The 22,215-nt window shown below is 36.3% G+C and overlaps 2 protein-coding genes across 4 annotated transcripts in view; both read left to right on the top strand.

The window, feature by feature from the left end:
• Positions 1-22,215, top strand: part of LOC109030382 (succinyl-CoA:acetate/propanoyl-CoA:succinate CoA transferase) — a 103,454-nt gene that overhangs the window by 64,916 nt on the left and 16,323 nt on the right. The window contains exons 2-4 of one of the 3 annotated variants that reach the window (XM_072304601.1): positions 15,327-15,348; positions 15,614-15,853; positions 17,821-17,973. In XM_072304601.1, coding sequence (XP_072160702.1) covers positions 15,655-15,853; positions 17,821-17,973 — 352 coding nt within the window. In that variant the 5' untranslated portion in view covers positions 15,327-15,348; positions 15,614-15,654. Of the gene's footprint in view, positions 1-15,234; positions 15,349-15,613; positions 15,854-17,820; positions 17,974-22,215 lie in introns of those variants that run through there. The other 2 variants (XM_019041317.2, XM_019041318.2) reach the window with 2 other exon arrangements.
• On the top strand, positions 737-13,548 carry Vha55 (V-type proton ATPase subunit Vha55). Its single transcript, XM_019041334.2, has 11 exons — positions 737-922; positions 1,620-1,774; positions 2,692-2,863; positions 3,855-3,994; positions 5,767-5,913; positions 6,488-6,667; positions 7,979-8,129; positions 8,600-8,787; positions 9,781-9,910; positions 10,677-10,863; positions 11,693-13,548. The coding sequence occupies exons 1-10, from the start codon at positions 832-834 to the stop codon at positions 10,823-10,825; spliced, it is 1,503 nt and encodes a 500-aa protein (XP_018896879.1). The 5' UTR covers positions 737-831; the 3' UTR covers positions 10,826-10,863; positions 11,693-13,548.

Below are 22,215 nucleotides of genomic sequence, written 5' to 3'. Positions count from 1 at the left end.
CCGATAAAATTCAGGGAAATTTTCGGACAGCTTTTTGGCGGAAATTTTTAAATGTCTCATGGCGCTTGTGATACTTTGGCCGGAAAGTGACGATATTTCGTCTCGTCGAATTTTTTACGGAGGAAAAAGGGCAGCTGCAATAGTTAAAGGTAAATATTTACCCAGTAAACCTCAATTCAACTCCTATTTCATGTAATTTTCCAAAAATTTGAATTTATTTGACAATAATAACATACTGAACAAATACATCAACACTATATTATATTTTCATTATATTGTATAATATTACAAACCAATATTGAAAGGTGACTCGGTTCCTTTCTGTGTATGGAATTCAGTGTCAATTTTAACGGAAGGACATAGATTATCTAGGGGAGAGAAAAGCGTATGAATAGGCAAATCTCACGATTTCAAATTTCCCGCTAAAACAATGTTTTCCACTCCGACCAATACCAAGACTTAGATTTCAAGAAAAAGGGCGTAGGGGAGGAGTTTCGGTAATGCCAACTATTTCTCATCGGAACCGAACGAATTCCATGAGCAACTTAATCTTCCATCGATTTAATTGACAGTACAAGACAAATTATATGATGATTCTGTTTAAAATATTTCAAATCATGTCTTCATCGCTGTTTAATAAACAAGGCCGACTTTGAAAGTATTATTGGAAAAATTAATCATGCAGTCTCCAGTTCCAGTACAAGTTCGGGCGTTGGTTTTCTGGATTAGTTGGTTCACGCATCACGTGACGCTGCCGTCAGCTGACAGCTTGAAAGCTTCGACAGGCTCCGTGAAGTTTTGCAGTGATTTTCTCCCCTTAAATCGTCGAAAATGGCCCTCAATTCAGGTCTAAGTGCGAAACAAGATGCGCTCGAGCATGTAATGGCAGTATCGAGAGACTTTGTCTCTCAACCAAGATTGAGTAAGTACTTTATTCGCATCCGCCACCTTTTTTCATGAAGTTCCAATCGTGCTCTTATCAGACCTCAATGGGTGGGGTTAGTGGAGCCTCATTGATAATGTTTTTGTCCCAGTTAATTTCGTTGACCCTTCTTATTCACCCTTTATTCTTGCCAGTTACGATGAGATATTTTCTCCACTCTACGATGCATGACCCAATTCAAAAGGATCCTTTGATAAACGGCTTTGCCTTCCAAGACAGCCTAACCGCTGGAGAGGATCACCCGATTTAAATTGCGCCCATGCCCCCTTTCGTTCGATGTTTGTGTACCGCTGGAACTACGTTCTAAGCCTTTTTCTGTCTCCGGTTCTATTGTTGTGTCCAACAGCACCTGTCCCATGCCCTTTCACATGCAGATTAATACTAAGCACAGCTGTGCACAAAGTACCTGTCGCCAGAATAAGTTACAGAAATAGGTGGCACTGAACTAAACTCTGCCAACTATTTTCATGGTGCAAAGTATTATGTAACAGCACCATTTGACATGGCTCACATTGTCAATAGACTTGAGTCATTGCTCCTTGTCAGAATGTTTGAATCTTTTTGACGAAGTGATGACCCTGATAAACCGAAGAAGTCACTCTTGTTAGCTAGGAATATCAGCAATTGAAATCACCTTGTCAGAACACTATACTCACTTGCGCAATCTTTGTTTCAGCATACCGTACTGTTTCTGGTGTCAATGGACCGCTGGTCATTCTTGATGATGTCAAGTTCCCCAAGTATGCAGAAATTGTACAGCTGCGCTTGGCTGATGGCACACTTCGGTCTGGGCAAGTTCTGGAAGTCAGCAGTTCAAAAGCTGTTGTCCAGGTATGTTCCACCTCTACTATTTTGTTTATTTCCTTATTTTTGCAAGGATCCGCATAATTCACAATCTGATGAGAGGAGTCATCAAGAGAATACAGAGTCTCACAGCACAGGCTTGTAACGAAGCCATAAAAAAATTTAGAAAGGATTCTGAAGCCTCTCAAAATTTGTCACGTTATAACTGGTGTAAATTAAAAGTTGCTGAAGCTGATGTGAAGAACTTTAAAACAATCATTGAACCAAGGGAGATTTTCTGCGCAAGCTGTAGTCAGGTAATTAAAATTTTGAAATTTGTTTCTCACTTGCGACGTAATTTTATCAGGCCGATACGTTTTAAGCGAGCGGCTCAAAACGCATCGGCAGGATAAAAATTGCATTGCAAGTGAGTAATGAATTTACCCAATTTTCAATTTTGAATTACCTCACTGATAAACTGAAAATATCTGTATAGATTTTCAAGCGATCTTTTAGCACAGTAAAACCTATGAAAAATTGCTTGTGATGCTTACAGGGTTACCGGCTGTCTAGAAAATCAGGGGAAGTCAGGGAATTTTTGACACAACCACTAATCTGACCTTCCGATCGTTTACCCATCTGGTCTTTTTAAGGCCTTCATCTTTTAACCTGTTACTGAACACTTTTATTTACTATCTGATCTTTAAGTAGGAAGTTTTGTCCAAAGTTTGGGGGAAAATAGCTTATTTTAAGAGATAAAAAAGAACCTAGAAATTCTGTTCGAAGGTCAGAGAAAGTCAGGGAGTTGGAAAATTTTGGAGACAGGAAAAAGCAAAAATGGTTAGGGAAAACTCAGGGAAAGTCAGGGAATTCGAAATTAAATAAATATGGTAACCCTGGCATAATCCCCAAGCAAAGTCTTTCATCCGTCCCTTCATCGTGGTCTTTCATTTTTGTTTTTGCAGGTCTTCGAAGGCACGTCAGGAATTGATGCTAAAAATACCCTTTGTGAGTTTACTGGTGACATTCTGAGGGCACCCGTGTCGGAAGACATGTTGGGTCGAGTTTTTAACGGAAGTGGAAAGCCCATCGACAAAGGACCCCCTATTCTTGCCGAGGATTACCTAGACATTGAAGGTATACTTTTTTTGTAAAAAGGATAAAAGGATATGTGTATAGGGTTTGCAAGGTACGGAGCTCCTTTTGCTTTAATGCATTTATGCAACGTATCTTTTGGCAGATTTACATCCACTATGTGGGGCTCCTGCCCTTGTGTGTTTCTTCCTTGATAGGAGCTTCAATGGGGATGACAGGAGTTCTTGAAAATACAAAAAACTTCAATGTTGAGCATTGAATTATTCTTGCCGTATGATTTTTCTCCACTGTTTTGGAATGTATGTTTTTATCAATTCCTGTTAAAAGTTTCATCATGAAAACATGTTAGTCGTTTATCCTGTAGAAGGGATTGTAGGGGACGAAATTGTAAAGTAAAGTAATTAATTTTATTTAAAGTTTAAACAACGAACAAATTAACATAAACAACTACAAACTAAACTAAAAATAAATAAACACACCCACTAATGACATGGCCATTGTGTTGGGCGGAGTCTCTTTGTGGTTTTTTCAAGATTTCCAATTCAGAATTCCTGTCCCCCTTATTTTTATGTCCTTTTTACTCTCTTTGCCCTCGCTTTGCTCTTCCCTTCTGTATATTTTCCGATAATTTTACCTTTGTTTTTCCCCTGATCACGTTAATTTTAGATTTTGATTTTGACGATAGCTATTTCGATCTGGACGAGATCATCATCAGTATATTTTCTTGCGTCTGAACTTCAATCGGATGGGTTTTTAGGCTACTTAAGTAAAGTAAAGTACAGTAGTAGATAAAAAGAATTTGTGAGCTTTGGCCTAAGCATCAAGTAACTGAAGTAGAGGAAGAGGGAGAGAGCGTGGTACATGGTCATGTTGATTAAGACGGAATAGAGTCAGCCAGATGATATAGGATAGAGGTGAATTTCAGAGGAGCAATGACTTATCAGACTGAATTGCTGGATAATACCTTCAAACCAACTGTGCAGCAAATGAGTCAACGGTAGACTCTATATTAATATTTTGGAAACTTTTCCAGGTCAACCCATCAACCCATGGTCGAGAACATACCCCCAAGAAATGATTCAAACTGGTATCTCTGCAATTGACGTCATGAATTCCATTGCCCGTGGGCAGAAAATTCCCATCTTCTCTGCTGCTGGTCTTCCGCACAATGAAGTAAGTATTCTTTGCTTCCATGCCAACATCTGGAGTCTTCGATGGTTTTTTACCCAGGAAGACTTTCTCAACTTGCTCATAAAGAGATTGTGTGTATCATCGGATGATATTTTTCTATGCCATTGTTTGATCTTTAATTTCATATTTTTAAAGGTTAGCCTTTAAGGTTAGCCTGATGGATAGATAGATAGTTTTACATAACAATGAACCAAAATAACACGAGGCAAGTGAAAACTACACAAAATAAAGGTGCTTCAATCACACGCTCGCATGGCAGTTGTTGATTATCATAATACAAAAATTATTTAAACAGGAAAAGTAATCAAGTTGGCACTTCTGTCTAAAAGCACATCTTACTGATATTTTGGTCCAATTTCCGCTATGTATGTTTAGCAACCTTCAGCAAGGAGTTTGGAAATTTTGCTGTGACTGAATTTTTTTACTTCCAGTAATGTCTTCTAATTTTGAAAAAAAGTCAATTCTTTTTCACCTCTCCAATTTGTATCTATATTCTGTATGTCAGCTGAAAGAACCTCGCACAGACCTCATGGGCAGTGGCTCTCTCTAAAATCTGATGAAACTTGGATATAATGCTCAGCTAGTCATTCTGATCAAAAGTTCTGATGGGCCGAAAGAGATCCTACGAGCAGTTTTCGAGATATTCGCCGTTTTATGTGCGTAAATTGAGGTTTCGCAGGCCGGATTATTGTGCGGTGCTTCTTGTGCCCTTCCCTCCCAGTTCACTTCGGCCGCTCTCCGCTTCCCTGGCACCCATACCCGAGGCTCGGACTCCGACGCTCACGATGATAGGACCACCGGGCTCAGCGACGATGAGCAAAGCCTCGCGTGCGTCAGAGTTGGAGCCTCAGGTATGGGTGGCGGGGAAGCGGAGAGCAGCCCGAGTGAACTGGGAGGGAAGGGCACAAGAAGCACCGCACAATGATCCGTCCTGCGAAACCTCAATTTACGCACCTAAAACAGCGAATATCTCGAAAACCGCTCGTGGGATCTCTTTCGGCCCATTAGAACTTTTGATCAGAATGACTAGCTGAGCATTATATCCAAGTTTCATCAGATTTTAGAGAGAGGCATTGTCCGTAAGGTCTGTGTGGGGTTCTTTGTTAGGCAATTTCACCTCAAAACTGAGGCAATCTCCCTATATCTTTCCCTCTATCCTCTATTCATCTTATCCTTCTATCTTTTCTATTATTTATAACTGAGAAGAGGATGGAAGAAATAATGCTGGAAATGTTTCTTGGATCTGATTTTGCAGAAGTGAAAATCCTGCCAATTTTTTTGAAATGTATTTATTTTTCCTGATAATATGTTTTATTGAAAATCAAAACTTCTTTATTGCTCTTTTGTTGGCTCAAAACCACCACTTAAAATCAGAGTTACTGCAGTTGTAATATGTATAAAAATGCCTGTAAACTCAGTGTTCATCGCAGCAGTGAAATGAGGATGAGATAAGTAGTACCAGTTTCTGAGACTTGAAATGTGAGCTTTTGCTCTTCCGGCACATTAAGGCTGTAATGATGGGACATCAGTAATGGAATAAGGTTGTTTAATCCTTCAGATCAGGGTGTCTACTGTACGGAAAAAGTGCAGATACACTGAAAAAGCACGGATTTTGGATGTTAGGTATGGAAGTACGGAAAGGGTACAGATTTTTCGTAAGAAGTTATGGAAATTGGATATTTTTAAGTTCACCAAAGCTTCAAGCATTTAGATGAAATAAAAAAAATAAGAATAAATTATCCTCTGTTTTCTAGATTGCTGCCCAAATTTGTCGTCAAGCTGGTCTTGTCAAGCTCCCTGGCAAATCAGTGCTCGATGACTCCGAGGACAACTTTGCCATAGTTTTTGCTGCCATGGGTGTGAACATGGAAACAGCCCGTTTCTTCAAGCAAGATTTCGAAGTTAGTAATTTGCGAAGAGAAGAACATTCAGCTCAGACACAAATTTTTTATTATGTTTTAAATAAAATAGGAACTCTCTAACAACACTCAAGATTTAAATGTTGAATTATTTTGAATTTCTAAATTAAAAATGTTTCCTTTTTAAAGCATATAATCTAAATTAATACCGGAGAGTGTCAGAACACAGTCTCTCCAGGTCTAAAATGAAATGATTTAAGCTATCCGATAGCTTTGCATCTGTATTCAAATATTCTTGGTCGCTTTTTTAATAGATCAAGGTATCTTCAACAATTAATTGTGGGTTTCCCAAGCATAGGTGGTAGATACGCTAGTGGTTTTCCTTATCTACTTCACCAGGCAATTTTCCCGCTTAGTTTAAATACTTCAATGACTCAAATTGCATGGGAAAACATTGAAGAACCTAAATTATTTTGTGATTCCTTAAATTTGCCTTCTTAAATCTCAGGTCATGGATTAATTTTATGAGCTCCCAAACTGTTTTTCAATCCTGACATTAAAGTGTTTTCATAATAGTATTATTCTAATTTCTCATAATCTTTCCTCTGCCTCGTAGGAAAATGGTTCCATGGAAAATGTGTGCCTTTTCTTGAACTTGGCCAACGACCCAACAATTGAAAGAATCATCACTCCCCGTCTAGCCTTAACAGCTGCTGAATTCTTGGCGTACCAATGCGAAAAGCACGTCCTTGTCATCTTAACTGATATGAGTTCATACGCTGAAGCCTTGCGAGAGGTAAGTCCGCTTTTCCTCAGTTTCGTTTTCATTTTGTATGGAGGGGATTCAGTTAGTGGAGCAAGTCCGCAAGTCTGTAAAACCAGGCATTGTTCAGGAATTTTATCAGGCCAGGGAATTGAAGAAAAAACAGAGGATTTCATGAAGAAAGCTGGAAATTTGAAAAAAAAACAAAAAAAACATCAGTGTTGTTCACACATTCAAACTGAGTCTCAGTCGGGCTCGGAACTCAATGCTCTGAATTTCACTTTGAATAGTGAATATAGAAGAATATGTTTCCATAAGAAATTGACATTTTACGTAATTGAATGATTAATTCCTGAAGGAGAAAGGTTCAAATGTTTTTCTCATTCTCAGGCAGATTAATGCCAAAAATTGTTGGGCCGCCCATCTTCAGGTGACTGAAACCTTTCAGTCATCTGAAGATGGGTCGCCAATCCGAAATGGCCATCGTGGTGTAAAAGATTAAAGTAAGTCAGTTAAAACGGTTTTTGAAAAAATTTCAATTCGCATTAAAAAAAGAAAAAAAAAGTGTTCATAGGTAAAGACCTAACCAATAAGTCTTAGAAAAATTTTGCATTACATTACAACACAGTAATAGAGATCTTAGCGATTGAATATGCAGGGACTTCAAGAAATTCACAGTACTTATGGAGAAAACCTAAGGTTTTGACTGCCTGAGTAATTCGATGTGAAATTCTTTTTTTTTTTGGGTCGCTTATTTAAACACATCAATGATTTAAACCAAATGCAAGGAGTTCTGATAATATTTTGAACCCTTAATCTAATTCTTGGTTCAAGCATTACATTTATTGTCATTGTACTTTTTATTTAGTTTTTTGGTGCTGTTTTATATATGTAAGGGGCGTTCACATTCGTAACGCTAACAGAAAAGGTCTCCAAAATCTGTCCCCCTCCTGACTTGGAAGCAAAAAGTGAATTTTAAATTTTGTCATTTTGTGATTTAATAAGAATCGCAACTCTTTTCCATTAAGTGTGCTGTGACCATGTTGTCAAGAACAAATATGTGTGTATTATGACCTTAAAGCCCTCTTAGCAATTCCCCCCCCCCCCCCCTTTTATAGCAAATTTTATAAAATTGGAAAGAGCTGTGAACAAGATGCATTCTGTTATTTTATTTCTTTTTCTTCATAAATTTTTCAATTTCTTTTCTAACTGGTGTTATTTTTTTAGGTCTCCGTTGCCCGTGAGAGCATTGGAAAGAGCTGTGAACAAGATGCATTCTGTTATTTTATTTCTTTTTCTTCATAAATTTCTCAATTTCTTTTCTGACTGGTGTTATTTTTTTAGGTCTCTGCTGCCCGTGAAGAGGTACCCGGTCGACGTGGTTTCCCCGGTTACATGTACACCAACTTAGCCACCATCTATGAACGAGCTGGTCGTGTTGAGGGCCGAAACGGATCCATCACTCAAATCCCCATTTTAACTATGCCTAACGATGGTGAGTTTTCTACTCTAGAGTCTAAGTATTTAAGATAAAATATTCAATTATTAAAAAATGAAGAAGAAGCACTCGTATTCTCAAAAGAAAACATTTTGTCACAGAAAAATTTTAAATTTTCTTGGAGTTAAGTACGACTTTTTTTGTTTTTGATGGCACTTTATATGAAGCTGTTTAAGACGTTCACTGCCGTCGTTTTTTTGATACTTATTTCCTGTCATGGCGAAATGCCAACGCCTGGATGTGCGGTTCCTGTTGATCATTCCAAGGCCATTGCTCTCGGTCAGGTAGTACATGTGCTGCACAAAACACTGGTTACCATAACCACCCTCGCAGTGAACATGTTGTAATCTGGCCTCTTTTCCCAATGCTTTTAATCTTTTATACCATGTACCTCCTGAATAACCATAACCTGAGGGGCCTAGTACTGTCACTATGCAGTTTTAATTAAACATTTGTCGTTATTTCAGATATTACTCATCCTATTCCCGATTTGACTGGTTACATTACGGAAGGTCAAATCTACGTAGACCGTCAGCTGCACAATAGGCAGATCCACCCTCCGATCAACGTGTTGCCTTCACTCAGTCGATTGATGAAGTCTGCTATCGGTGAAGGAATGACGCGTAAAGATCACTCTGATGTCTCCAACCAGTTGGTAAGATTCAGAAATGGTTATCAATTTTTGGAGATAGGTTAGAAATTATTGAAAAATATGAAAATTCTATTTAAGATGGATACCTTAAGATCAGGATGAAAACACACGAAAATGGGTAACTGAAGCAATAAAATCCAGAAGTTTTAAAGGCAGGGACGTTTCAAGGTTTTATTAACTCCATTATCGACTGAATGAAATCAAATAAATCATTTCGAGGTTTTGTGAAGGTTAAATTTTGAGGCTATGTTTCAAATATTAAAATCAGTTTGACTGCTCTTGAGTTTAATGTAGATATCCCTCCAAAAAGTGGAATCACAGAAATAGAAACTCGTCAGAAAAATATTTTAATACATTTTTAGGTTGTGCACCTTTAAGTAGCGAGTTGTGCATGGCAAGTTGTAACAATGGTTTTATTAATTGTAATAATTTCCGGGTGACAAGTTCTTAAAATTTCCTTGAAAATCTAGGAAAATCAGAGAATTTTTCCCAGCCCTGAAATGTTAGAGAAATTTGCCCCAGAACCTTGATTTTCTCTCTTCAGCTCAAAAAGTTTTATATTTTTCAATTTCAAAAAACTATACGCTGAAAAATTTCTGTGAAAAGCATATTTTTGTAAGGGATAATGGGGAAAGAAAATAAAAAAGTCAGAGAATTTTAAGTTAAAAAATCATGGATAAATTGGAGAAATTCGAAATTCAGGAGAACCTGTCACCCTGACAAGGAAGTCACTTTTGCGAATCCAAACCATAAAAGTATTAATGCGATTTGACACTATTTTTTTTTTTATCACATCTTCACTTTCTGTAAAAAAACAGTCACAGTCTTGATGTTTGCATTCAGTCCATCTGGCCTCATAATTTGGAACAAGGCTTTTTTTAGTCGGCAAAGCCAACTAAAATGGTAGATTTTGTATCATAGGACCTTTCACATTCATCATGCATTAGTGTCTTTCTTTTGGCCCTTGAAAATCATTTGTGTTTTTTTCCTTTTCAGTACGCCTGTTACGCCATCGGTAAGGACGTTCAAGCCATGAAAGCTGTGGTGGGAGAGGAAGCCTTAACGCCTGACGATTTGCTGTACCTTGAATTCCTCACGAAATTCGAGAAGAACTTTATCTCGCAAGGTAAATGTTTTTTTTGTCTTATTCTTAATTTATCCTGTTCATTACACAATTCAGAAAAAAGTGAACTTATGATTTTGAAGTGCTTGGTACTTATAAATTTTTTTAATAAGATGCGTTTCTTATCTTCTCTCCTATGGTCATAAATGGTAAGTTTGTCTTTAAGAGATTATCTTTAAATTTTATTAGGCCTCAAAGGGACCAAGAGTTGACGAAGCAATACATAGCATTATCTGGGATAAAAAGTAAAAATTCATACTAGTTACAGAAATTTTCTTGAAAACCGAAATTTCGTTCCACTTGATTGACATGATTTTTTATCTCTTTCAACGACTAAGGCAATTTTTTTTTTTATGTGAAAGTTTGCAAGCGTTGAATGAGCTGTCTGCACCCAACTTCATATCACATAAATGATGTTTCAACGATTTTGAATCAAAATTTTTTTGTTCAAGTTAAGTATAGGCCTTCCATTAAGACAGAAACACTGAAGTTACAGAAATCTAAGTTAGGGCTGAGTTCAACCCTTAAAAATGATCCTCTCTTCAAAAGGGTCATGAAATTGTGTGAACCTCCACAGGAACTCAATCCATAAAATTTTACATTTTGGGCAGATAAACATTAAAATGAAACATACAATAATAAAATTATAACTGAACCAATAGCCACTCAATCATATTTTTCCATGCTTGAGTTTCTTGGATTTCAATTTTCTTCGCACATTGATCTTCTTAGAAGGATAGTTAATCAGCCCTCCGCCTTTCTGTCCCAGGTAACTACGAGAACCGTACCGTCTTCGAATCCCTGGACATCGGCTGGCAGTTGCTGCGAATCTTCCCGAAGGAGATGTTGAAACGTATCCCAGCCTCCACACTGGCGGAATTCTACCCCCGAGATTCACGTCACACTCAGGCCAAGTAAGGCCTTCGCGATTTCTCCTATGTTGTTATTATTTTCTGGTAAGTTGTCCCATCAAGCTATTCAAAAAAAAGCTCAGCAACTCTTTCACTGAGATTTCTCTTAACTTTAATTCAAGGTTTCTAGGCGCGATAAAATTGAGTAACGGAGGAAATTTGGCCAAACAGCCTCTTTTTGGATGAATCCTTTTTGAAGAAGCTTCCTTCTATCTTTAACTGGTTGGTTGGTCTCTCAAAATATCTCTTCACGCATAGCAACAAACTCATTTACTCAGCAAAAACTGGGTATGAGAATGTCTAAAAATTCATTGTTTAGCTCAACAGGCTCATAAAAAGTTCAATTTTTAAAGAACAAGTGCTGGGGAGGTTGTTATGAACGTTGGATTAACTAAAATCGAAATTAAGCTTGTGCAAAATTCTTGTTATTTCATACGTAGTATATTATAAAATTTGTTGTTGATCCAAGTAATTTTTTTCCAATAAAATATTTTCATGTGAAAATTAATGTTGCTTTTGCAATGGTTTATCGTTTACTTTTGACTAGGTAAAATCAGGGAACTGAAAGCATGATTTGTCCAGGAAGAATACCTTTCATTCGAGTCTGAAGTGATTTCTGCATCAAATGCAAAGTTTTTTTCCGAGACAAATACTGCTTTCATTTCTTGTAATTTTCAATTTTTTTTTGTTGAGAATGACTCTTCAGACTCATGTGCAAGGGATAATGGCAAAACATTCAAAATCTGCCCTGATTTTTTGCTTAATCGATGCAATATATCATACGCCAGTTTGACTATGTCAAGAGCCTGACTCAAATTACCTCAATGTCATTATTAAATTGATGATTCATTTGAACTGTTTTTTTTTTTTGCAGGTTGTTATGATCAAACTGGCCAGCGGCATTTTTTCCTGCAACTTCTGTTGTTGTTGTACCTTTTTTTCTTTATCATGTTATGATTGATTCGTAAATAATTGCAAGTTATATCTTAGATTTTATTCAGATAAGCATGATATTGGATTTTATCTTGACATTCCATTCATATTCATCTTATTCCATCGTTTCATCAATTTCGTTACAAGTTAGCCCTTGTTCTTTGTGTAAATTAAAAGTTGTTGTATCTTTAAAATTCACAAATTTGAGTAACGCAAGTTACATTTTTGCAAGTAGTTAGAAACTTTGTACGTAGATGGGTCAGGCACTTGTTATTAATCTGGCCTCTAAGAGCAGTAAGCAAGTTCTATAGAAGAAAAATGGAAAAATCATCGTTAAATCTATGAATCGCGACAATAATCTCCAAAGGATAGGGAATATATTTTTTACATCCACAACTATTTCGTCTAAAAATTAGTGCTCATTGGACAGTAAAAAGTGTTTCCTTCAACGCTTTTTCCACACGGGTAAATTTCACGACTCCAACAAACTCTGCACCCTCAGTTTCACTAACTAGTTTCAGCAGGGTTTAAACTAATTTGATGAAGTCAATAGTCAAGTTATTCTTGGACTGTACTTACAATTTTCAGAACTTCTTTGGCGGAGGTTTGCCCACGTGGAGGAATCATAACTTGTCCTTGTTTCATTCAAAATTCGAACTTGATAAGTGTTTGTCATCAAGACTTAAAAATTTTAAAACAATACTTTTGCTCCGATCGCTTACCAACATAGTATTAATATTAACTTTAATTCATAAAAAATTAGACTTAAAAATAGATAAAAGTTTCCCAGTCAAATCGCTGTTTTTGTAATGTTGAGTGTGTGCGATGTTTATTCTTGTTGATCGTGTTTTAGAGTATTTTAGATGAGATTTTTAGTGGAAGTCAGTATATTCAAGCAGCTTTTATCAATCTTCCCCGCTCCCTTAAATCCACGATTTGTACGGATTGTATCATTAGCAATTTTTTTCACCTCCCTCCAAGCCTCGATTTGTAAATATATTACTCACTTTGGTTAAAATTCAATTGTTGAATTTAAAGAGTCATTAATCTCTTCTTATCATCGATTCAATGTGTGTGATTATAAATTTCATCCCATCAGTTTCCTGAAAGCTCATTAATGACTTATCAAGTGTGAATCATTGTGCTACTCGGTAAAATCGAAGACCAAGGTAAATGCTTGCATGACTGCCGACCGGCAATTGTATTTCCAGTCTTGAGCACTTAGTTTAAGGGTTTTTTGTTACTTCTCTCTTTGATTCTTCAGTATTTGTGGACTAAAAAATATTTTTTGTTCACGTTTTTTTCATTTACTGAAGATTTTTCAAGATCTTTCCTTTTGAGGGCCTTTTTCGAAAGCAAAAGCAGGTTCATACTTAGCCAAGAGATATTGCAAAGTATTTTCTCCGACGTTTTATTAAAGCATTCAATGCAAAAGAATCGTTTTTTGAATTTTGAATACTCTTTTCACCTGTGTCGTTGCTTGAAAAGTACGCTTTTCAAAGCTGCTGTTGTCTGATTGTAAGCCAAGCATCTAAATTGAATTGTTGAGCTTTCGATTCGTAAAAATGCCTAAATATCTTGTCGCTCAAAATTTATTGGGACTTGGGCGAATTGAATTCTTCCCATCAGTATCATCTTAGGCAGATATTTCATGTACCAGACTGCAATACTATTGCCGCTTTAAGTATCGTGAGCACTAACATCAATTGTTCGAGTACGTCTAAACACAACTGTAATGTTAAAAACCCTCTATGTATTTACCAAATTGTGTAATAAAGTAAATTTTATTCTGTTAAATTCTTATTTTTTACTGTATGAATCCTGTATCAGTGACCAAGTTTAGTGCTGCCAGTGTTTGGGATTTTGGGGAAGGTCAAGAAATTTGTCTTTTGAAGATAGAATTAGATGGTCACTAAAATGTAAAATATAAGCCAAAAAAGGTAACTCTTTGATTTTCGATGCAATATCGCATGCATTCTCAAGCTTTGTTTTGTTATAAAAAAAAAAAAAAAAAAAACCTTTCCTTTTCCTAAAGAGATAAAATCAAACCATCATTGGCAACCACGGTCTAAATAAAAAAAAAACTTGAGTTTGCAACGTTTGACCTGGGTGTTACTAATCACCAGTTGCATTTTATTTTAAGTTCAATAGGGAACTGTAAAGTTTTTTTTTTTCTAGAGTTTTTGGCTTCCTTTATCTATCCTTTTCATAAAGTGAATAATTAATGACTGCCAGTTGTCCACTGTTCTTTTGTCTTTAAATTTTTCTCAGCCACTTTGTAAAATGTTAAATGAAAAAATACATTTTTGGTGACTAAACTCGGAAACTACATCTCATAATTTACGACATTGCCAGCTTCCAGACACATTTGATTTTTTCAAGTAATACTTTTTTATGGTTCGAAATAGAGATCGGTCAAACTTTCAAGTTATCTTGCAAGATGCTTACATCTTGCAAGATAACTCGATTTTTGCAGAATTAAATTGTTCTTGGTTCCTGTATTGTGAACTGGCCGCAGTAACATGAACTGTTTTATAAAGTTTCTAAAACTCACAAATTTCAGTGAATGAAAACTCTGAAGGAGGCTGTTAAAATATAAAAATTACGAAATTCTTTTTAGTCTTTTATTTCATGGTTAACAAGGTTTTATTTCAGAAAGATGCAACTATTTCACACAAATTTTTTTTCCAGTTATGTATTTTGCATATCTATCAAATTTCAATTTATGTTTCACAGCAGCATAAATTACACATGATTTTTTTTTAAATTTAACGAAATTTTCTTTCTCATTTTTTTTCACACCTATTCTGTCTCTTTTGTTTCGCGTATCGCACATCCTGAAAAAGGCGGCTCCCACTTCTGCACATCAAGGACCAAACAAGAAAAAAAGTTTGGAATTTACTTCTTCAGGAGCTGCAAATCAAAAAGTTCAATACCGATTTTCACATTTGAAGTATTTCTTCTTGGTTTTGAATTTTAGAAAACGTCTGGCCGACTTAGCACAATTCCCCATAATTTGACTTCACCCTTGTCCGCCAGTTCAATTTAACGTCAGTCCTCATGTTCATCATCAGCAGCAGCTAAATTTAGCCTACAATAAGCAATATAGGCAACCTCAATATCACTTGAGGGCTTGTTAGTTGTTTTTCCCTATAGTCTTTCCTACCTGCTTCTTGCTTTTGCCTTACGCCCCCCCCCCCCCCCCCCCTCTCATATATTCAGCTATGAATGAATCAGTGTGCAAGTGTGCGTGCGACACACCTCCCATCCAAGGTTGTCAAGTATACCAAATTTTGGATTCACAAGATAAGTATCCAATTTTCTGGAAAGTGCATGATTGAGAGTGTACATTAATATTATCCCTCCGAATTTTGTTTAAATTTTTGTAGTGATCAGATTTTTTCCCAAGGAAACTGACGCTTGCTCTGTTAAAAATAGTAGTCTGACAACACTGTCGTGTAATCAACGTGCCGCTTGAAGCGTCGATTTTCATCTGTCACTTTCCGCAGCCGTCCTTTATCAGCTCAGCATATCAGTACATAAATTGTTCTGATCTTGAAAGTTACCACTGCATTCCGGATTCCTGACAAAGTGCGTGTAAGTTTGTTTCATCGCTACCTTCTTTCAGTGTAGACTACAAGGTATCGCTCACCTTCCAGTGCCCATTTTAATAACTCTTGTTGTCTTCTTATGTAATTAATTTCTATGTTTTGGTGCTCATCCACGGGAAAAGTTTCTGGGTTAACAGTGCTGTGATACCGCGTTAATATCATTGCGACATTTTTTTGTCTCATTTGAAAAAATCTGCCGCCAAAATCATTTACACAACTCTTCTAAACTAAACTTCTGTGCCGAATTTCAGGATTTGAAGGTTTCAAGTGCTGTGCTGTGCAATTCAATACCATGGCTGCTGTTCAAAGATTGTCCGATAGATTTTGTCAAGTTCTGCTGAAAACGAATTGGGGCGCGTCTACAGCTTTAGCCCACAAATCTAATCGCCAGTCGAGAAATTACTTCACCTACAGCAGAGAGCCAGCCCAACCTCTGCCTCGCGAGCCGAAAGTTGTAACGCCTGAAGAAGCAGTGAAATGCATAAAATCGAGTAAGTTTAATTTCAACAATTTACTCAACAGCTGGAGCTCTTACTCTGACTCTGACTTCAGCTATTAAACCCTCTTCCGATCTTCATTGATGTATTTATTTTATCCTAACCTATAAATATGCTTCGGTGAAAGAATCCAGTTTTGAAAAAAGCAGGGTTTCCACTTTTTAGTCTGATTGAAAAATTTAAAAGCTATTTGGTACTTAGGAGGAGGACTAGTCCAGGAGAAAATTAAGCCTTCAGAGTCCACTCTTGGAACCTTGTCTAACTTTCCTACGTGCAATGGAAAATTAAACACTACTTACTCACAGCAAATGCATAGAAAACGAGGACTGAAAAGTACACTGTACTCAGGCTTTTAATTTCAGCCAGGTTAGTTTTTCTCACGTGTATCAGAAATCCCCAATACTTACCCTAATTACCATTGTCAACAGCAATGTTCATCAAGGAAATTGAATAGGTGGTCACGTAAGTTGATAAAGGTTGAGACATTGATCAGCATAAAAAGTTGTTTCGGTAAAATCCCTACCAAGTAAGTTCTTGTACTTTCAGAGCAAAACAAAAGATCTACCATCTTGATTTTTGTATCTATTCAATGCTAAATTAAAGACATCCTATCTTTAGTTGCACTCTAAAAGTGCGTTTATTTATTTGGTGTGGACTCTGCTTTTGTATCTGCGAATGGCTTGTTAAATTTTTTGTTTATCAATCAGATGTATTTACTTATGCTAAAAGAAGCTATGTGCATAGGCTAAGCGTGCAACATAGTTTCTTCTGACAAGAATATGTCTAATTAGACAAGATTAATGTGGAATTGAGCTATGTAATTGGTTGGCTTTGTCAGTCATCTATCTTGAGATGGAGGACTTAGAAGGCTTATAAATAAGCCTTTGTTGGGTGGAATCAATGAGAAGCCAAAGTCTGCCAAAGTTAACTCCTTCAAGTTGCCGACACCATGTCATCAATTACATTTGGTATAGCTTGACATAGACCTGATGAGAAGGATAACCTATTAATCTACCAATGGCATAACTTCATTCTACCTTAGTCCTTAGTCTTAATGTCTCAGTGTCTTAGTTTTTGTCCTGTTGACAGACACAAATTTTCAGCAACTGGTTTTATGTCACAACCTCCACTCTTTGACATTTGAAATAGGAAATTCCCAAATTTTTCATGTTCAATCAAGAATTAGGGAGCTGTTCATTAATATTCATTGCTGAACCAAAAGAGTCATCACCACAGCGAGTGTCGGTACAAATGGATCAGTTTTAGTACACTTAAATTCTTATCAGACTCAATCATGCTAATTCTTTGCTAGAACTCCTCTCTGTTTTATTCCAAGATTCATGCAAGTAACATCCTCAATTATTCTTACCCAAAGGAGAAATTCCAGCTATCAGCTTTGTAGATTCCCTGTGAAGATCAAGACCTTCTTAGGCTAAGTCTGCTAGTCTATGCTGCAGTTTTCAATAATTTTTACCGGAGCTTTACAACTAATCCTTCAAAAATAATTTGTTTCTCTGTGAAAAAATACTCAAATTTTTTGTATACAGGGTGTCCAGCATCAGGATTTAATCCCGATTTTATCAGAATTTGAGGAAAAATTGGTCGCAAAATCAGGATTTGAGAAAAGTCGGCCGTCCAATCGGATTTTTTTATCGAGCAATTTTTGTGAAGTTACATTTTTCTCCGCAAAAAACCAGGATTTGATCAGGATTCGGAAAAATTATGAAATTAGGATTTAACCATCAAAAATCAGGATTTCCTTCCCAAAATGAAAAAAAAACTAGACACCCTATGTTAGAAGATTGATTTATTCCAGAGATCTGCCTATAACTTTTTTTTCTTTCTAAATTTTGAATGTAAGTAGACCTCTCATTTTCATATGCGTCCAGATGTTGACATTGATTCTGCTCTTTCAACTCTTGAATGATCTGAATTATAATAAGTATTCTCATAATTTTCAGATGACACTGTATTTTTGAGTGGAGCTGCCTCTACGCCTATTGAACTCGCTGCAGTCATGACTGACTTTGCGAAAGGCAACAATCTTAAAAATATCCAGGTGTGTCACATGCATACAGAAGGACCTGCGCCGTACACAGATCCTGAATGTGAAGGTAAGTAATTTCATCCTAAATTTTCGTCTCGTACCTAGCTGACCAAAGTTTCCCATTTTTCATGACTTAGTGAAGCACAGGGGCATCATTTCTGCCCAACATTGCGGAAAGAGGGGAGAAGAGGTGAAATTTTTGGAATGAGGCAAAATTTGTTTAGACCACTAGTCAGGAAAAATGCTCTAAAATTGGTTTAAATTGCTCCTAAAAAAGGTACAACTTTTAATGATGGTAGGGGGGGGGGAGCAAATCTGCTGTGCTACGGAAAAGCGCCGTATGAGCCTTTAGACGTTGCCACATTTCCTTCAACAAAACCTTAATTTACTGGAAAAATCTTGAATTTTTTCCTTCAATTTTGTCTGAAATTTCTGAAAATTTCATAGAAAAATGCGCACAATTGTTCTTAAAAATACATGTTTTATCCGGGTCAATTTGGCAACTCTCGAATGTTCATATGGCGTTCTTCCTTAGCATGGAAGAAATTATGGCCCTGCTTCATCTAATATCACTAACATCATTCCCTCATCTAAAATTTTCTCAACAAAATTGTATCAAATTTAATAATATCAGGTAATACAAAGCAGGTAATGAGGAATGCATAAATAAAAGAAAATACATCAGAACTTATTTCTAAATTCCAGGAGGGCAGTTGGCCACAGGCCACCTTGTGCTCATAATTTTTGCCTCTGACACCACTGTAATGAAGTATAAACAGTACCTCCCGGAGTCAATTCAAAATTTATTGAATAAAAAAACTAGAGAGTTATGCTTCCTTACTTACTCAATGCGTACATCACAATAGATAAAAATTGAGTAATAGTATCGCCGATACTCATAATTATTCCTTTTAAGTTGATAATCTTTGACCTTCTTGGCACATTTGGATCTGCTGACTAATCTTTGCTACCGCCTTTGCCCCCGCTGTTAAAGAATACTTATTGCTTCAAACGCATTTGTTTGCCTTAAAACTATTGTGAGGTACAAAGTCGGGTTTCGTACATTATTTTTTTCTCTCTTTCTCCTTCAATTATCTTCGGTTTTTAGATTGCTTCTTAATTTTAGATTTCAAGTATTCATTTATTTGGCTTGAGGAAATAAAAGAAGGGAAATTACAAAATCTTAGCAAATGCTCAATGTTGCATTTATCAACTTCACACTCAAACTCTGTTCGGAATCCTAACTATTATCTGCTCAGTTTCACTAATCATATGGTTTGAATGGATTTTTAAGTGTTGACTCTAGTTTGAAATGCTTGCTCAAAAGTTCCAAGCGTAATGAAATTTATCGAAGGGTTTTGAAAAAGAAGAAGAAAAAGTGCGCAGTGCTCTGTAGGTAGTAATCAAAGTTGGTAGAGTTACGTGGGCTTGATCGCATTGCAACCCTCAACAGTTTCACCTGATAAATTATATCTGTCCTCACAGAAACGGTTGCTGCTTTATACGGGCAAAATTGTTTTATTAATTCCCTTCAAACCACCTATAAAATTTGCATAAAATGAACAAAAACTGAACAAATAATTATTTTTAGTATCAATATAAAAAATTATATAAGAAAATCAGCAAAGATGCAATGCAGTTTATGAGAACACTCTGCATTGCAAAGGTTCCCGAACATCTTTTCTATGTTTCATCAGCAAGTAGGGATAAAAAGGAAATGGGGGGGGGGGGGGGGGGGGGGGGGGGGGGGGGGGGGTCAAGGAAAATTGGAAATGAATAATTATAACAAAAAAAAAAAAAAAAAAAAAGAAAAAACGGTAAAGGAAAAAAGTTTGGCAGTGGTATTACGCTTTTCAAGTTCATCAAACCGGCAGTTGGAGGCGAAAGCAAGAGCCGGTGAAATTTATTGAGTGCCAATGTTACTGTGCCAGTGTGTTAGTCCAGTCATGGGACCCTGAGGCCTTGCCTTGGCATTTTTTCCAAGTCAACAATTACCTGTCTATTTTTAATCTGTGCTACTAGGGCCAGTCACTTGCTGGCTTGAGCTGCAGCTGAAGCTATCAGCTCGTGTTGCCAAACTTCAAAATAAAACAACTGAATTCCCATTGCCTTCCGATTTTGACCAGAATTTGCCTAATTGCATTTTATGTTGCCTAATTTTCTCTAATATTTTACTTTCTAAACAGAAAACCAACTAGGTAACTTTGAAACTTGAAATTTTGTCAGTACATACACATATTCTTCATAATCAAATGTGAGTTCACAGAAAGTTTACAGGAGCTTAGTTCTCTGTTGAAAAAAGTAAAAACTGAAAAAGAAAATTAGGCAACACTTCGGCAAATTAGGTTCATCTCAGTGGAACCCAGCGATAGGTCCAGTGATAGGAGCTCTTTATTGCAAAATAAAGTCCATACGTTGTTTATTCAATGAGCTAGAAATGATGTGAATTGGAATTTTATTATCTTTATTTTTTTGTTTTAAGAAGAGCTTAATACCCTAATTGGCACTGAAAATGGGCGGAATGCTTGAAATGGCCATTTACTGCTGATTTAATCGATTATTTGCATCTTGTTTATCATTTCATGTCTTATTTTGGTCATACCTCTTTCTTACATTACAATAGTATTTAAATAAATGAAACAAGTAAAAAAATAAATACTTGTAAATACACACTTAATAAATACTTATAAATAGATAAATAGATACTTATATATACACAAAAGAAAGAGTTCCACCCACTTTGGCAAGGCATTGTGTTGGGTGAAAGTAGTTCCTTGTGCAAAATGTAGTCCAAATCGTCTGTCCAGTCTTCTGACTACCCAACTAATTTTGTTGCTTGAAGGACCTTGAACCGATCAGGTGCTGTCTTTTCTGAATGATGTATAATGAGATGATATGGTCTTGAACCATGTCACTGGTGTCTTTTTATGTGCGTGCATTTTCCTTGTCTTTGGTTGTTTATGTTGAATAATAAATTTAGTGAAGAATGCAACACTGCCACATTCAGTTTAAATATCTGATATTTTGCTGCTCAACCCTCTATGGCATGGTGTTCTTTATAATTCGGTTTTGACCACAACAAATTTTTGGGTTTTTTAAAAATTGAATTACTCCTCTGTTGCACGATGTTGCAATTGTTTATCAATGTTTTTGTTTTTTAATAAATGATTATCAAAATGTTGAAATTTTGAGAAAAATATTTTGAATTTGAGCGTTTACAAAAGCTGCAGCATAGATTTGTATCTCCTTAAATCCAAAATTAATTTATAAAACCTCCGAAGTGTAGCGTGCAATAACCTAAGTTGCATTTAAAAAAAAAAAAAAAAAAAAAAAAAAAAAAAACTTGGTGAAGGAGCTAAGCTATAATGTAAATAAAGTTTTTAGTTCCGTTTTTCATAAATGTGACTGCTCTTGAAAGAAACGGCCCAGGCACACTGATGCACATTTTCGGAGAGTTTGTTTGCTGTCAAGTTGGGCTGAAAAGTGAGAATTCGAGTCTTGTACCGAAATTACTCACTCATGTCCTAAAAAAATTTTCATGAAGGGCTCAGTTTATTTTCGTGCCAATGAATAGCATATCGCTGGCTAAAGTGAAGGAATGCATTTCCCGAATGGCGAAATTATAGGTCTCTGCCTATGTTTCATTTTCGAAGGAAAAACTATTCAGCAATTTCTATTTATTTTTTTTTCTTCTTTTTTTTTGAATTTTCTTCACTTCTTCTTAGAAAATCACAAAATTGAATGAAAAAATTTTGACCAGTTTTCCATGAAGCAAATTGAACGATTGCAGTTTTTTAAATGTTGCAGTTGAGATACACATTTTTTGTATCTGGCCATCAATGTGTTAATCTTTATCCCTGAACATGAAGGATCAATACCATGAACATATTTTGACAACAAAAATATTGAAAAAGAAAACAGCGTAACATATTCCCCCCCCTCCCCTAAATATCTGTTTCACACTCCCCTGAGCAATTGCCTTGTAGATGATGACAAATCAGCAATTTGGCAATTCTAATGGCGAAGTTGGATTTCAGTATTGCCATGCTAGGAAGAACGCCGGATGAGCCTCCAGACTCAGCCAAGTTTCCTTAAGAATTTATCAGGAAAATAGTGAATATTTTTCCCAAAATTTTCAGACAATTTTGTACGCAATTCAATCTAAAATATCTGAAAATTTGAAGGAAAAATATGCATGAATGTCATCAAAAATACATGTTTTATCGAGGGAAATTTGGCAACTCTTGAATGTTCATACGGCGTTCTTCCTCAGCACGGCAGAGTTGTACTTCACTGTTTTCTAGGAGAA

The sequence above is a fragment of the Bemisia tabaci genome, chromosome 9 (assembly GCF_918797505.1).
Source record: "Bemisia tabaci chromosome 9, PGI_BMITA_v3".
Lineage (NCBI taxonomy): Eukaryota > Metazoa > Arthropoda > Insecta > Hemiptera > Aleyrodidae > Bemisia > Bemisia tabaci.
This window is presented reverse-complemented; position numbering and strand designations above follow the sequence as displayed.

What these genes read in the sequence shown, in the direction of transcription:
- Vha55 (XM_019041334.2), top strand. Translation starts at nt 832, where the DNA reads ATGGCCCTCAATTCAGGTCTAAGTGCGAAACAAGATGCGCTCGAGCAT. An exon ending in ACGCTGAAGCCTTGCGAGAG is followed by an intron (nt 6,668 to 7,978) that starts GTAAGTCCGCTT and finishes TTATTTTTTTAG; the next exon opens with GTCTCTGCTGCCCGTGAAGA. An exon ending in CTGATGTCTCCAACCAGTTG is followed by an intron (nt 8,788 to 9,780) that starts GTAAGATTCAGA and finishes TTTCCTTTTCAG; the next exon opens with TACGCCTGTTACGCCATCGG.